The sequence below is a fragment of the Hemitrygon akajei genome, chromosome 1 (genome assembly GCF_048418815.1).
Source record: "Hemitrygon akajei chromosome 1, sHemAka1.3, whole genome shotgun sequence".
NCBI lineage: Eukaryota > Metazoa > Chordata > Chondrichthyes > Myliobatiformes > Dasyatidae > Hemitrygon > Hemitrygon akajei.
The window spans coordinates 152,329,904-152,347,436 of record NC_133124.1 but is presented as its reverse complement, the minus strand read 5'-3'; the positions used below and the strand labels follow the sequence as shown (position 1 = coordinate 152,347,436).

Genomic DNA, 17,533 nt, shown 5'->3' with positions numbered 1-17,533 from the left:
AACCAGTGTATTTTAGTGGTTCAATATACTTTGTACTTTAAACTCAGAGTCCATTATGCTTTTTGAAATCATAAGGAAGAAACTTGCATCTTTTGTGTAGGGAAATTCCATTTGATCTTTCCAAGACTTATGGCATTTTGAGGAAGCTTTTGTGGTAATGATACCACTCGGTGTGACTGGCTCCCTGTTGTTAGAAAGAAAGAAGAGGATTTGGAGAAGATGAGAAAAGAAAAAAAACTACTGGGTTTTTATCAAAGCAGCAAACCTTAAAGAGGAAGTGACTTGATGCTAAATTACATAATTCAAATTATGCATAAGGAGTATTTTTTTTCTATCCTGAGTCTTACCCTTTTTAAAAAAAAATTTCCTTTATTTCCTTAGATGGCAATTCATGCTGAGGGCAGTCCTGTGGTATCTTGCTGAGCTGAACAAGTTGTGACTGGATGCTGTTGGAGTTATTTGCAACCCAAACATAACTGTACCCTTCCTGCTTGGTAAGAAAATTACAGCATGTAATACAATAACTTCTGTTCTACTTGAGGCTTTATAAAACAGTTCTAAATTTTGGTTATTGATATTGTCTTAAATCACTTGCAGTTAGTTACTACTGTACAGTGAACTCAGGTATTGCCTTGAAATGATAATTAAATTTAAAATTCTACTTCATATTCTATATGTCTTAAAATGTGAAATCTAAACCATGATTTGAGGAATGTTGTACTATTTTCTGTGTGTGGGCTTTCTTTCAATAATTATGCCTTGAAACTTACAACAGCTTTTGGAAATTGGCATGCACCCTGAAATTGGTTTGAGTGATTAAGAGTTCCCCCAACTGGCTGTGGTTGTTTTTATAGCCTTGCATTGTAATCAAGGGCAATCAATAACATTGATAAATTTCAGGTGTTTATCAGCTATGTTCCCTAAAATTATGCACCACTGCTGGTGATTTAGTGACCTCATGGGGCATGAACTGCAGTTAGTAATGTTATAATCCCTCTGGCAATCTTGTGTGCTTTGTTATTCCGTCCTCAAAATAAATTGTAATTGTAATGCTTCTGCTCAGTCTTATATTCCAGTCTTCACTCTGTATTCACTAAAATCTTTAAAATATTAATTTAATGTTTTACTTAGTAATACATACAAAATGCTGGAGGAACTCAGCAGGTCAGGCAACTTCTATGGAAATGAATAAACAGTCGATATTTCAGGCCAAGATCCTTCATCAGGAACAGTACAGTACTGATTGGAAAAGTCCATTTTCAAAGATTTCTTTTAAAGAGCTAGTGCAAGGACAATAGGCTGTAAGATTCCTGTCTCTGGATAATATTCTTTTGAGATATAGGCACCTGCACATGAGCCTGGAAGTCTCAGATTAAGCTGATATGGCAAATGTAGAGGCCGTTGAGGGTGGGGCACAAAGGACATGTCTTGTTCTAGATTTAGGGAACTAGGAAATGCTTGCTCCCTCCAGAGAAAAGTGTGAACAGATTCAAGATTTTAAAACTTTATTGTCGTTCTAACCGTACATCAGCTCTGCAGAGCAAAATGAGACAGCGTTTCCAAGGAGCAGTGCATTCATAATAAAACAAATGCAACACTAAATAATAAACATAACAATAAATAGTAAAACACAACAACCACATGTCAGTTAAAAACAAGTTATAAGTGTCCAGTGCAAGTTAAAAGTATCCAAAGCAGAGTCAGGTAGAGCAGCTATTTAGCAGTTTGACTGCCTGTGGGAGGAAGCTGTTTAGTAGTCGTGTGGTTTTAGTTTTGATGCTCCTGTAACGTTTATCTGATGGCAGAAGAACAAACAGTTCATGGAGAGGGTGTGAGGGGTCTTTAATGATGTACTGTGTCTTCTGGAGGTATCGACTCTGAAAGAGCTCTTGGACAGAAGGTAGGGAGACCCCAATAACCTTCTCTGCTCCCCTAACCACCCTCTGCAAGTCTTTTTTGTCGGCAGCACTGCAGCTGGAGTACCAGGTTGTGATGCAAAAGGTCAGCACACTCTCAACCACTCCTCTGTAGAATGTAGTTAAGATGTTAGTGGGGACTGATGTTTGTTAAAACTTCCTCAGAAAGTGCAATCCCTGCTGGGCTCGTTTCACAATCCCAGTGGTGTTCCTGGATCAGGTGAGATTGTCCGAGATCTGCACCCCAAGGAACTTGATGTTTTCCACTCTCTCCACTGTGGAGCCGCTGATGCTGAGGGGTGTGTGCTCAGGCTGAGACCGTCTGAAATCAACGATCATCTTCTTGGTTTTGGTGACATTAAGCATCAAGTTGTTGTCACTGCACCAGCTCTCTAGGTGTTTAACCTCCTCCCTGTACATTGTTTCATAATTTTTGCTGATGAGCCCCACCACTGTGGTATCATCAGCAAATTTAATGATCAGGTTCTCCTTGAATCTGGCTGCACAGTCATATGTTAGCAGTGTAAACAGCAATGGGCTAAGCACACAGCCTTGTGGGGATCCAGTGCTCAGAGTGATGGAGTCAGAGATGTTCCTGCCAACACGGACTGACTGTGGTCTCACTGTCAAGAAATCCAGAATCCAGTGACACATGGCAGTGTTAAGGCCAAGCAGCGACAGTTTCTCCACTAGTCTCTGCGGGATGATGGTATTGAACGCTGAACTGAAATCAATGTACAGGATTCTGGCATGTGTCTTTGTTGTCAAGAGAAAGATGGATCAAGAGAAAGGATTGGAAGGTGTAGCATAGGTGACATAGTACTGGAAGGTACAGAATCATTGTGGGTAGAACTAAGGAACTGCAGGGGTAAAAAAATTCTGACCAGAGTTATGTACAGACCACCCCACACACAATAGTAAAGATGTAGTCTACAAATTACAACGGGATATAGAAAATGCACGTCAAAAGGTCAATGTTACAAATGCTGATGGGGGATTTGAATATGCAGGTAGATTGGGAAAATCAGGTTGGTGCTGGATCCCAAGATGGGGAATTTCTAAAATGCCACTGAGATGGCTTTTTAGAGAAGTTTGTAGATGAACTCACAGGGCATCAGCTATTCTGGATTTGGTGTTGTGCAATGAACTGAATTGATTAGAGAGCTCAAGGTAAAGAAACCCTGAAGGGCCAGTGATCATAATATGATGGAATTCACCCTGCAATTTGTGAAGGAGCAGCTAATGTCAGATATATCAGTATTACAGTGGAGTAAAGGGAATTACAGAAGCATTAGTGAGGAGCTGGCCAAGCATCACACACAAAATGCTGGAGGAACTCAGCAGGCCAGGCAGCATCTAGGAAAAGAGTATGTCGATTGTACATTTTTCTTCAAAGCTGCCTGGCCCACTGAGTTCCTCCAGCATTTTGTGTATGTTGCTTGGATTTCCAGCATCTGCAGATTTTCTCTTGCTTGTGAGAAGCTGACCAAAACTGATTGGAAGACTAGCAGGATGACAGCGGAGCTGCAATGGCTGGAAATTCTGGGAGCAATTCAGAAGGCACAGGATATACACATCCCAAAGAAGTAGTGTGCTAAAGGCAGGGTGATGCAACTATGTCTGACAAGAGAAGTCAAAGCCAACATAAAAGCCACAGAGAGAGCTTATAACTGAAGAAAAATTAGTGTGAAGATAGAAGATTAGGAAGCTTGTAAAAACCAAATGAAGACAGCTAAAGAAAGAAAAGAGGAAACTAGCCAGTGATATTAAAGAGAATACCAAAAAGGTTCTTTGGATATATAAAGCGTAAACGAGAGGTGAGAGTAGGTACTGGATTGCTGGAAAATGTTGCTGGAGAGGTAGTGATGGGGGAAACAAGAAAATGGTGGATGAACTGAATAAATATTTTGCATGTCTTCACTATGGAAGATACAAGCAGAATGACAGAAGTTCAAAAGTGTCGGGGCCATTACTAGGTTCAAAGGTCCAATTTACTGTCAAAGAAATGTATACAATATACATTCTGAAATGCTTTTTCTTGGTAACCATCCACAAAAACAGAGGAGTGCTCCAAAGAATAAACGACAGTTAAATGTTAGAATCCCAAAGTCCACCCCAGCTCCCTTCCCTCCCGCGCGCAAGCAGCAGCAAGCAACCGGCAAAAAAAAACATTGGCACCCACTACCAAGCACTCAAGTGTGAGCAAAGCAATAGCAAAGACACAGACTTGCAGTTACCTCAAAGACTTTGCGGTTCACCCGGTATGCAACATACCACAGGATCTCTCTCTCTCTGTCTCTGTTTTCCCAGCGAGCAGGAAGGTACTAGGGAGAAGGTGCTTGAGAAACTGAAAGGTCTGAAGGTAGTCAAGTCACCCGGGTCAGATGGTGTACACTCCAGGGTTCTGAAAGAGGTAGCTGAAGAGATTGTAGAGCTAGATTGTAATGATATTTCAAGTATCAATGGATTCTAGCATGGTTTTTGAAGATTCAAAAATTACAAATGTCATTCTGCTCTTCAGGAAGGGAGAGAGGCTGAAGAAAGGATGAAAGATGTTGGAATTAATTGTTAAGGATGTGGTTTCAGTGTACTTGGAGGCACATGATAAAATAGGCCATAGTCACCATAGCTTTCTTAAAGGAAAATCTTGCCTGACAAATATTTTGGAGTTCTTTGAGGAAATAACAAGCAGGATAGACAAAGGGGAATTAGTGGATGTTATGTACTTGGATTTTCAGAAGCGCTTTGACTAGGTGCCACACATCTTATGATTTTAAAGGTGTGAACAGATGGATTTTCGAAAATAAAACTGCTTGATTTTTTCATTTGGAAAATGCCCCTGAGCATTTATGTCTTGATGTATGGTAAGCTAACAACCTGTAGGCTTCTTGAAGTCGTAATAAGTATTGACTTTTAATGAGACAACGCAAATAAAAACCCTTTTTTGTCTATCAGGGTAGGCCTCAAGTGTTTTTTGAAAGGACATGGGAGATGTTGGAAGATACAAGATACTGTCAATGCTGGAAATTTAGTATTCAACAAAAACTGCTGGAAATATTCAACAGATTAGATAGTAGCATTACAGTGCAAGACAAAAAAGACTTTAATTTACACTTAAAGATAATAAATAAATAGCGCAAAAAATAAATATTCATAAATCTGATGGCAGAGGGAAAGAATCTGTTCCTAAATCATGCAGTGTGGGTCTTCAGACTTCAATACCTCCTCTCTAATGGTAGAAATAAAAGCAGGGCATGTCTCTAGTCGTGAGGGTCCTTAATAATGGACAGCCTTCTTGAGGCACTTCCTCATGAAGATGTCCACTAATGCTATCTGTTGTTGCCCAGCTATCTAAAAATACTGTAAATAGATGTGTATGTTCTATTCCATTATTGAAATAAGTGTTATATGTGATGATATATTGCTGCTCTTAGGCACTTTAACTGAACTGGCAGGGATGTGGTTGTAGTGGCAAGTGTGTATTGGATCCACTGTAATTGGGTTACAGACTTCTAAACTTGTGGATCCATTAATCATTGCAATGGTAAATTAAAATTTAAAAAAATATGCAGTGGAAATCTGAAATAAAATCAGCAAGTGCTAGAATCAGAATCAGATTTATTATCCCAAATATTTTGTTAATGATTTTTGTTTATACTCAGTATCTGAGGCTTCTCGTTTAAGTGTCCAGCAATAATCAACCAGCATTGATGGATTCCAGTTGCCCTGATGCTGTTTCTCCATGACCGTAGTGTCTTGGCGAAACATTTCTCCATGCCCGTTACAGACAGTGCTAAGAATTCCAAATAAGAATGCAGAAAATGAATCTTTAGTGACATGTTGCACTTCATGGTTTTGTATGCTTGAAGCATGTTGTCAACAAACTGCACATAGTTTGGTGCTTGGTAGTTACCAAGAAAATTTTCAACAACTTACTTGAATGCCTTCCATGCAGTTTTCTCTGGCCTCACTAGAAGTTCTTCGAATTGCCTGCCCTTGATGACCTGTTTGATCAGTGGACCACCAGAAGTGCCTTGCTTAATCGTCATCAGTTATTCTGGGAAACATCTGTCTCAATTATCGAAATTCTTCACCTTCCTTGTTCGTTGCTTTCACAAAATTTTTCATAAGCTCCAGTTTTAGCTGAAGAGGAGCCAAAAATATCTTTGTTGTGTCTACAGGTGGCTTATATGCCACACATTTCTGCCCTAGAACCACTGCTTACAGAGTAGCTAATCCTTTTTAAGTAATGAGAGTCTTTAGCACGGTTGTTCCATTCACAAAGGAAACAACAGGACTTGGTGTATCCGAGCTGCTTTCCTAGCAGCAGCTCTATTACTTTCAGATCACTATAGATATTCCAGTTGTAGTTGCTATACTGTATGTGTTTCAACAAGACTACCAGATTTCAGTAGTTTTCTTTCACGTGTATGGCATAGTTGGTCTTGAAGGGTGAGCATTGCCGTTATGTAGCAGCACATCTTTCAGGCTTAACACTGAAGAATCAATTAAAAAAAAAATGGCATCGTTATAGGAAATGCTGGCAATCTAAAGTAGTGAAAAGCCCATTAGTCCAGAAACACAGATTATCAACTTGACCAAAGAATTGCACCAAATCTTCTTGGCAGCTACAAAAGACAGACTTTTGTGGCCTGTAGCATCAGATTCCATCCTTGTAGTCTTGAGCCCAGTATTTCTGCTTTGACTATGATATATCCAAGTCTCTGACTCGGGCATTTAACTCAGATTGAGTTATCAGATGAGGTTCACTCAACATAAAGGATCCAAGATCTGTTTCAGTGTCAGTGTCGTTTTCCATCCCTGGCCCATTCATCATGGCATCTTCATCTGCCTCCTCAAGATGCCATGTCTTTGGGGGCTTCAGTATTGGAAGACTATTGTCGTGTGGCACAGATCTCATGGCTGAAGGGAGATTGGAGTATTCAATGGATTTCTTGTTTTTAGTATTGAAACTAGACACTGATCAGCCAGAAGTAGCAGTCTGTCACATGATCCTTTTGCTTTCGCCATGTCATCAGGGCAGTGAGCGGCCTTGACTTATAAGTGCCTCTGAGCCAAACTCTAAGGTTGAGAGTACACATTGAGCGACAAATGTGTGGAGCCCAGGCTCTGTCTTGGTCAATTTTACACATGCTTACGGCTTTCTTAAAAGAGGAGTATGCTCTGTGTTTGAGATTTATGCATATACTTGCCACAAATGTAGCAGAAAGTATCGCGGCTATTGACTATCTCAAGCTAAGTGTAGGGTGATATTAGGTAGATAAGTATTGGGTAGTAGTGTGATCATTGAAGTTGAGTATGATATTCTGTTGGTAGGTCCTCAGATGGCTGTAGAGACCGATCCAGGATCCACATATTCTGGTGCAGTGTGGGCAAGAGTAAATGGTGGCTGTAGTTAGTGGTTGTCTATTGGTTGTTCAGTCTCCTTTCGCAGCTGATGCTTGTTCTAACTAGGCTTGTATGTTGATGGATTTAATTGATCCAAAGCCAGCAGGTTCCAGCACACAATTATAAACCTTAATGCTGTGCCTCTTGTATTTAGCTGATGAGTATTGGGTGTAAATATGTCTTCTCTCTGAATAGTTGATGTTACTCTAGTGTTTGCACTGTATCATTGCCAGTTTTATCCAAAGGCAGAATGACTGAGAGAGAAAACCTGTCTTCTTCTAAAGTAGGTAATTATTGTTATTTGCTAAGTTAGCAGATGTGAAATAAAATGGGAAAATGAGTATCTCTAGTTTAGTTTACAATGGTTAAGCATATAAAATTATTTTATACTGTCAGTAAACCTCATTTTCTGTGGTTTATTTAAAAGTCACCAAGGTAAACAGTTAAAAAAAATTCTTGGTAGCATATGGAAAACCATTTTAGATTTTAACTATATTATTCCTTCAAGGGCTGCATGCAGTTATTTTTATTCCAATGTGGCTTTAGAAAGTTGTTTCTTGTGATTTGAATATATTGTCTGTTTTTTAAAAAAAATTTAACAGTTATCCTTCCACTTTGAGCACAAACTTCACTAAAACTTGTGATTTTTGTATTTTCTCTGGTGCATGCTTGCACAGAGTAATGATTGAATGCATTTGCATTTGGCTCACTTTTAAATGCAGCATGCCAGTGCTGAAGCTTAGAAAAATGTGCACCTGAAAATTCGTCGTCTAAATGTTGAATATGGTCAACCCATCCAAGTTAATGAAGCAGAGAATTGCTTGCAGTTGTTAAAACAAACTAATATAAAAGAATTGGATTCACCACTGTGATTCATAAATTCAGAGGATGGAGAGATGACTCATACCACTGAAAGAATTGAATAGCATATGTGCAAATTAGGGACTGGAGCAGGCCACTTAGCCCATCAAGCCTGATCTATCAAGGGTGGCATAGTAGCATAGCGATTAGTGCAATGCTTTGCAGCACTAGCTGTAAGATTGGGGTTCAGTTCCTTCCACTGTGTGTATATTTGTACGTTCTGCCTGTGACTGTGTCAGTTTCTGCCCACATTCCAAAGATGTACGGTTAGGGTTAGTGAGTTGTGGACAATACTGTGTTGGTGCCAGAAGCATGACAACAGTTGAGTGCTGATCCCAGCATAATCCTTCAAATGTTATGTTGATGTAAAAGACTGTACATGAGAAATAAATCTAATCTTTAATCTCTAAAATATTTAATAAGACCTGATTGTAACCTCAACTCTGCATTCTGGTTGGCCTGCAGTAACCTCACAGTAAAATGGAGTATCAACCTTGATATTCAATATTTCTGCTTCTACCAACCTTTCAGGAAGAGTCAGTAACCTTTGGGTGAAAGAAAAATCGCCTCATCTGTCTTAAATGAGTGACCTCCAATATCTTTCAACAGAGACCCTAGTTGTAATTTTTCCCATAGGGAAGCATAAGCTCTGCATCCAACATGTCAAGACCCATCAGGATCTTCCAAGTTTCACTGAGAATCAGAATCAGATTTAATATCATTGATAGATGTTGTGAAATTTGTTGTAACAGTACAGTGCAATGCAAAAAACATTATATAAATTGCAGTAAGAAATAAATATTTAAAAAAAAATTAAATTGTGCAAAATGAGAGCAAGTATAATGTACTGGTGTTCATGGATTGGTCCATTGTTTATTCAGAAATCTGATGAAGGGATAGAAAAGGTTTCAGATTTCTTTTCCTTTATGGATGAGATAAAGGATCATTCTCAAGGCCAGGCTGGCTTTGAGAAGTTAACAAATCACAGTTAATATTACACTGGAAGCTCAGTTGTTGAAATATTACCTACTTAAAAGAATGTCGTCTAATATGCTGACCAGAATCTTACTGATTTAAAGCCAGAAATTCTGTCTGTGTTCAGTCACCCACTCTGAAGTAGGTCTTGGGTTTGAAACATCTGGCGAATTTCAGGTGCTTGTTGTTGTTACATTAAATCTCTGAATTCCCTATCTTCTGAACTATATCAACTTTATTCATAAAAAATCTCCAACAATGTATGAATACAGACCATTCAGCTCTTTAATTGCAAGTAATGTTAGTCCATTACTTAACACTGGCACCTTAGCAGCTATCATTCATTTACAATTTCCTATGGAGCCTTGTGAAAGTGTCCAGTATTACTGTGATCAGAATCAGAATAGCACAAAAATCAGAATAAGGTTTAATATCACCAGTGTAAGTCATGAAATATGTAGTTTTGCGGCAGTAGTGCAGTACATAATTAAAATCTATAAATTACAATAAATATATATTAAAAATAAATAAGCAGTGCAAAAAGAGAGAGGAGAAAATAGTGAGGTAGTGTTTGTGGGTTGATTGTCTATTCGGAAATCTGATGGCAGAGAAGAAGAAACAGTTCTTGAAATGTTGTTTGTGTGTCTTTAGGCTCCTGTAACACCTCCTTGATGGTAGCAATGAGAAAAGGACACGTCCTGGGTGGGTGGTGGCAGCCCTTAGTGATGGATGCCTCCTTTTAGAGGCATTGCCTATGGAAGTTGTCCTCGATGCTGAGGAGGCTAGTGCCCATGATGCAGCAGACTGAGTTTATAATTTTCTGCAGCTTTTTCTGATTTTGTGCAGTGGCCCCTCCATACCAGACAGCGATTCAACTAGTTGGAATGGTATATCTATTAACATTTGTTAGTGTCTTTGATGACATACAAAGTATCCTCAGGCTCCTAATAAAATAAAGCTGCTGACAAGCCTTCTTTGTAATGTCAGCGATGTTGACACCCAGAAACTTGAAGCTGCTCACCCTTTCCACTTCAGTGAGGACTGGTATGTGTTCCCCTTCCTGAAGTTCGCAATTAATTACTGACATTGAATGCCAGATTGTTATTACAACACCAATCAACCAACTGATGTATCTTGCTCCTGTACACCGCCTCATCACCATCTGAAATTCTGCCAACAATAGTTGTGTCTTTGGCAAGTTTATAGATAATGTTTGAGTTGTGCTTAGCCACACAGTCTTGGGTGTAGAGAGATTAGAGCAGTGGGCTAAGCATGCATTGTTGAGAACCCCAGTGTTGATTGTCCGTAAGGAGGAGATATTATTTCCGATCTGCACAGACTGTGGTCTCCCCTTGAGGAAGTCGAGGATCCAGTTGCAGCATGAGGTACTGAGGCCCAAGTTTTGAAATTTATTTGCTTAGAACTAAGGATATTATTGTGTTGAATGCTGAAGTGTTGTCAATAAATAGCAGCCTGATATAGGTATTGCTTTTCCCCAGCAATCAGCTTTATGCTAGGAAATCGACTTTTGTTAGCAGCCTCCGATCATTCTTTGCATAGGATTCAGACCCCATTGAATTTATTAGCAAGGAGAGGTCAGCTATTTAGTTTTATTCATTTTGCTTTTGTGCTATGAATTCTGAATAATTTTTAATTTTTACTTCCCCAGTTTTATTAGATTTTAAATGCCTCAGTATCAGAAATATTTTAAAAAGATGTAACCTTTCTAACTGCTTTAAAAAAAGGCAAATTTCCTTCGCCCAGTTTAGCCTGCTGTTGAACTTTATCATGGGCAGTGAAGTCTTGACAAGTCTGGGCTTTGCTGCCTAACTTGGCAGTGTGGTGGGCCCACCAAGATAAGCTGCTGCAGCCCAGGTAAGTGTAGGCATCTGTGATAGTAAGTAGTGCTTGCAGACAGGTTGCAGCTTGAAGCAGCCCAGTGTCTACACATTTTAATTTAAAAATGTAAGAAGAAAACAAGGATTTGAATGTTTGAACAGAATTCCTGTTAATTTCTGTTTTATGCAGTCTCTTATCACTGACTAATGTTATTTTTCTCTTTGATCTGCATTCTTAGCAGTTTAATTACTGTCATGAGGATTTATGTGAAGGATTTTCAGTGAAGAAACATATGATCATGTTGAGACCTTTTCTAGAAAGTATAATTTTGACTCAACAAATCCCTACCAAGCCCCACAGAGTGGGTGGAACCTCACGAACCAGCCTTAACTGAATCCAGGACCTGACTGAGAATTGTTGAAACTAAAAGATTTACTATTTTATTTTTAGGTTTGCTGACATGGGTAATCTGATTAAGGTGTTAACCAGAGACATAGACCACAATGCTTCACATTTTTTCTTGGATTTTGAAAGTAAGTTTGACCCTTCACAGCTGGTGTATACAAAATACGTTCTGTCTCACCAGAGTGAAGGACAGTGCAGGTATTAAAAATGCACGTAATGGCAGGATACTATCACTTAACAATGGTTGCATGACCTCTCCATTGTGGCTGCAAACTTCATCCCATGTGTTGCTTTTGAAAATCTTCTTTAATTTGCTTTTTTATAAAAGCTTTTTTTGTTAATTCCATTCACTGATTTTTCAGGTCCTTTTGTCAGGATGGCTGTTAATGCAGTTTTAACTCCTTCAGCTCCTCTGTGACTCCGGGGAAGGGGTTAAACGTTAGTGACATCTGGCACATGCCACTGCTTATAATGTAACCAAGAAAACCATGCAGCCTTTCTAGTTTAGACTGTGGCACAGCTGGTAAAATGCCTTACCTGTAGATTGTATATACCATGTGAAATGACAGTGGATTTTTATTATGTGGCTTGTAGCCTTCAAAAGGCTATTTTTCTGTTTGTCTCTCACTCTAGGCTGTTCTATATTTAGGGGAAAATATCTTCCTTCTTGTCTTGGCAGGTATCTTAACATGGGGAACCTTCTTAAAGTTTTGACATGCACAGATCTTGAGCAGGGGCCAAATTTTTTCCTTGACTTTGAAAGTGAGAATGATCTTTATTTTATATTCTTTTTACTGCCTGCAATAGACTGCATCTGTTTTCCATTGCATTTTAATTTAATGCATGCTTATGTTGTTTTTAATTGGTAAATCTGAAAAGGGCCAGAATTTTTTTCTCCAATCTGATTTGGTCACTAAATTCTTGTAGTTGAATGTCAGGATCAAAATACAGTGGATTTTAGTTAATTTGAACACATCGGGACCAGTACGCTTTCACCCTACTAAGTGGCTCTTCATTAAATAGTTAAAACGACAAGTTGCCATTGAACTGAGTAACAAATTATGTATTTAAATGAAATACAGTATAAATTAGAACACTATCAGAACTACATTACTACAGAAGTGTATTCGTTCTTAATAGCATTCAATGTATGCTGACGTGTTCTTTTGATTGACTGTAAATGAACAAAATCATCGCAGACTACTAGTGCAGGTAGTAGACTACCATCAAACAGAGTTTTGGACGATTATATTCTCCAAATCTTCATTTTAAGTGTAACATTCAAGATGATTGTTGATGCATTCAAATTTTTCATAGTTCCTAACTTGTTGACGTAGTGAAATCATTTCATTTTCACGACCAGCCATTTCTGGCATCACCAAGCCTGAATGCTTCAAACCACAGTGAGCAAAACAGCTCTTAGCTGTCTTGTGCTTATTACTCTTCAACTATAAGTGAACAGTGCTCATTGAACATAAACAGGCATGATACTATTTAAGAATTGGTTGTTCAAAGTGTGGTGTAGTGACTAATGACCACACGACATGCACGTGACTGATGCTAGTTAGAGACAGTTCACCAACAGACTCCTACCTCAGTTAAGTGGTTTAGTGTCCTAAATAAACAAAGAGAATCCCGGTTATTTTCTCAATCTGTTTTTGTTCTTTAAGAGTTGTCCCAAATAAGTAGCTGCCCCAATTAACCAATGGCCCAAAATAACTGGAATCCACTGTATATAATGTAATTGATGTGGCTGACTGGTGAATGTGGAGGGCTAAATTGTTGCTTTATTTTAAAGAAATTTGTTCTCTTTATGCATTGGAATAAAGAGAAAAGTTCTGTGTGCAGTTAATTTTTCTGCAAACCATATTTATAGAAATTCTGTTTATATTTTTATCTAATTTGTCTCATCAATCCATAATTTTAATTTTTTTTGGTATGGTACTATTAAATCTGTATTTAATGTCATTTTGGTATTTAATTAGGAATAGTTTTCTAGTTTCATGGAAGAACTAGATGGTGCCATCCTTTTGTAGATTTTATACACAATTCCATATCATGCAAGAGCAATGAAAAAGAAAACAAGTCTTTTTTTTGGGACATATGTAGTTCAAAGTCCAAAGTAAATTGGTGTAGGTCTCAACATGTCATCCAGTCAGTCTCATCTAATCATTTTCACTTGATTTAATTAGTCTTGCATCTTTGCAGCTTGGCTTGCAAAAACGTACAAAGCATGCTGTGCAAACAGCTGATATAAAATGCAATGCATATTAGCTTTGGAGCTTCATGCCTCTTTTTCCTTGTTGCTGATGTTTGTTTAAATGCTTCTTTGTAATCTTCCTGAACATAGAGTGTATACTGATGACTGCATTTGAATGCTTATTGCATCTACTTTAGAATATCTCTATTAAGTTTGTGGCAAAACATTGTGAAGTGCAGGCACCATGTAGTACACTTGGCAAAGGTAATTTGATGTAGATTTTACTCTTTGTCATTGTCTCTTTTGGGTCTCTAGTTGTGTCAATGAACCTGTTTCTGTGAAAAGTATTTTTGATAAATAAAGAAATTAAATGGAAGACACTCCCACAATTCGACGCCAAAACAATTATTTATACATGCTGAGTAGTTGTGCTCATTGGCAAAATATGTTTAGTTTATGACCTTTGCTGCTACATGATGTTCTGCCATATCTTAATGTTGAATTTGTAATGAATTTGATAGGGCTGATTTGGAACTTCTATTGGACAATATCTAAATGCTGAAGCAGGGGAGTCACATACTTTCTGTGATAGATGTATGAGCAGCTTCATTTTAATACATTGACTTAAAGGAGATGCTTTTCCAGTTGCATTTTGTTCTCTGAATTATTGTGGGAAAAATAATTTGCAGACCATCACTCACGTCTTTAACAGCATGGTGCTTGTACTTTTTATTTTGCAACATCAGTGATTTATAATAACCTTGTGAACTGTAGCAACATTGCTGCTTGTTTTCTGTAGATTTGTTTGTATCATAATTTATTGTTATGTTTAGGACTGGGATGAAAGAAAATTATTTATCTATGTTTAATAAGGAGTGGAACTAATTGTGCATTGATTGACATTGCTCTGAATTGTATTTTATGTTTTGCAATTACTGTTTACTCCAGGATAATTTCTATTGCAAACAGTCTTCACCAAATTTAAATACTATTTGCCTAATAAAATTTCAAATGTTCACTAGTCCATTAGTGCAGCATGTAGAAAGTAAGAAATAATGAGTTTTCATTGATTTCTCTCCATTTCTTTCCCACCAATCTGGCTGCACTGAAGGACAATCTTCTCTGCTCTGCTTGAATAATTTTGAAACTGCCCCACATAAACTCAAAATTTGTAATCCTAGATAGCTCTCGATCATACTTTTACAAAATTATGTTGTAGGGTTACACCAGTATTATTTGCTGATGAGTTAAATTTCATTAAGTAACATTGGAGGACAGATTCTACAGCAAAGATGGCAACAAATTGCATGTAATTGCTGAAATACTATTTTTGACGTATTCTTTTCAGAGGTGAGGCCCGCTATTCAAAAACTATATTAATAGTTTGGGCAAACTAATCTGACTTGCTGTGTACCTACATATTATTAAAATTTCTTCTATAGCAATATATACTGAAGATTTCTCTTTCGGAAGAATTGGGGTTGCAGGTGTCCAATAGGATATTAGAAGGATTACTGTTAGTTCCAGATTTGAACAGTGGATTGGATTTGTGAATCAATTGCATAATCAACTTGAGATCTGTAGGGGTTTTGTTTTACTTGACTGACCGCAATCATGCAGTCATTTACCCATACGCTATATTAACAAAGTATTCAAATGTTTGACTGCTCCACCCATTGAAGGATTAGCATGCTTTGTCGCTTCTTTTGCTTATGGAATCTAGCTTAAATACCTATTCCTTTGGAAGTATTATTGAGAATTTGAGAATCTGCTACACTTCTGAAACTTCAGCCCTCTCTGTTGCTATAAGGATAAGCCACATGGATATTACTCCGGAGTGTATTCACAGAAACATCTAAAAGTTTAATCAGATATATGCAAACATGAAAGAGCTCCAGAAAGTAAAATTCTGTTTGCATTTTACTGATTTCAAAGGTAAATTTTTAAGAGTTAAATTGCAAAGAAAATTTATTATCAAAGTATGTGTACTTTCTTGGGATTCGTTTCCTAGCAGGCATTCACAACGAAATACAATAGAATCAATGAAAAACTATACACAATGACCAACAACCAATGTGCAAAAGAAGACAAATTGTACAAATAAAAATAGATAAATAATTAATGCTGAGAACATGCATTGTAGAGTCCTTAAGAGAGTCCATAGGTTATGGAATCTGATGGAATCACAGGTTGTGAAAATCGTATAATACTAATTTAAAATATTTGTCTTCTTGGGGAGGTATGGTCTGTACAAAAGGGATGGGTTGCACCTGAATCCAAGGAGAAAACTAATATTCTTGTAGGTAAGTTTGCTGGAGTTGTTCAGGAGTGTTTAAATTAATTTGGTAGGGGGGGTGGGAACCGGAGTGTTAGGGCTGAGGATGGGACAGTTGGTCAACAAACAGAGCTTGTGTGTAATGAGATGGCTAGCAAAGATGGACTTATGATAGGGCAAAATTGCGGTCAACAGGATAAGCCACAATGTAAAAGGGGGACAAAATCAAAAAGGATGATGAGTACAAGACTGAAGGTGTTGTATTTGAATGCATTCAGCATACAGAATAAGGTAGATGAAATTGTAGCACAGTTATGGATTGGCATGTATGATGTTGTGGGCATCATTGAGTCATGGCTGAAAGAAGATTATAGCTGGGAACTTAACATCCAAGGGTACACATTGTATCAAAGGGACGGGAAGGTAGACAGAGGAGTGGTTCTGTTTGTTTAAAAAAATGAAATCAAATAATTAGAAGTGACAGGATCGGAAAGTGTAGATTTGTTGTGGGTCAATCTAAGAAGAAGCAAAGGTAGAAAGACCCTGATGGAAGTTACAGTACAGGCCTCCAAGCAGTAGCAAAGATGTGGATTACAAATTACAATGGGAGATAGAAAAGGCATATCAAAAGGGCAATGTTACGATAGTCAAGGGGTTTTCAATATGTAGGTAGATTAGGAAAATTAGGTTGGGGCTGGATCCCAAGAGAGGGAGTTTCTAAAATGTCTATGGGATGGCATTTTAGAGGAGCTTGTGGTGGACGCCACTAGGGAATCAGCTATTCTGCATTGGGTCTTGAGCAATGAACTGGAATTGATTGGAAAGCTTAAGGTAAAAGAACCATTAGAACACAGTGTGATCATAATATGATAGGATTCATCTTGCAATTTGAGAAGGAGAAGCTAAAGATAGATGTATCGATATTCCTGTGGAATAAAGGGAATTACAGAGCATGAGAGGGGAGCTGGCCAGTACTGATGGGAAGAGAACACTGGCAGGGATGAAAGCAGAGCAGTAATGGCTGGAATTTCTGGGAGCAATTTGAAAGGTGCAGGATAGATACATCCCAAAGCAGCAGTAGTAGTCTAGAGACAGGATGATGCAACCTTAGCTGACAAGAGAAGTTAAAGCCAACATAAAGCTAAAGAGAGGGCATATGAGTTTTTGCTACAACAAGTGTATGGGACATTGGAAAAAATGTTGAATTTCCCCATGGGGATGAATAAAGTATCTATCTATCTATCTATCTATCTATATAATAGAGCAAAAAATAGTGGGAAGTTAAGAGAATTGGGAAGCTTTTCAAAATCAGCAGACCGCAGCTAAAAAAAATCATAAAGAAGGTAAAGTTGGAATAGAAAAGTAAGCTAACCCGTAGTAATAAAGAGAATACCAAATGTTTCTTAAGATTTATGAAGAGTAAAAGAGAGATGAGAGTACATACCAGAGAGGTAGTAATAGGGGTCAACAAAATAGTGGATGAATTGATTAAGTATTTTGCATCAGTCTTCATTGTGGAAGGCACTAGCATTATGCTTGGGGGTTCAAGAGTGTCAAGAAGTGAGCGAAGTTGCTATTACTAGGGAGAAGGTGCTTGAGAATTGAAAGGTCTGAAAGTAGTTAAGTCACCTGGACCAGATGGTGTACACCCAG

At 38.0% G+C, this 17,533-nt stretch overlaps 1 protein-coding gene across 14 annotated transcripts in view; it reads left to right on the top strand.

Annotated features, from left to right (window-relative positions):
- fam49bb (family with sequence similarity 49 member Bb) overlaps positions 1 to 17,533 on the top strand; it is a 208,726-nt gene that overhangs the window by 138,847 nt on the left and 52,346 nt on the right. For 11 of the 14 annotated variants that reach the window (XM_073052909.1, XM_073052939.1, XM_073052923.1 and 8 more), the window contains 2 exons: positions 382 to 494; positions 12,085 to 12,167. In XM_073052909.1, the coding sequence (XP_072909010.1) occupies positions 12,095 to 12,167 (73 nt within the window). In that variant the 5' untranslated portion in view covers positions 382 to 494; positions 12,085 to 12,094. Of the gene's footprint in view, positions 1 to 381; positions 495 to 11,450; positions 11,534 to 12,084; positions 12,168 to 17,533 lie in introns of those variants that run through there. The other 3 variants (XM_073052946.1, XM_073052949.1, XM_073052944.1) reach the window with 2 other exon arrangements.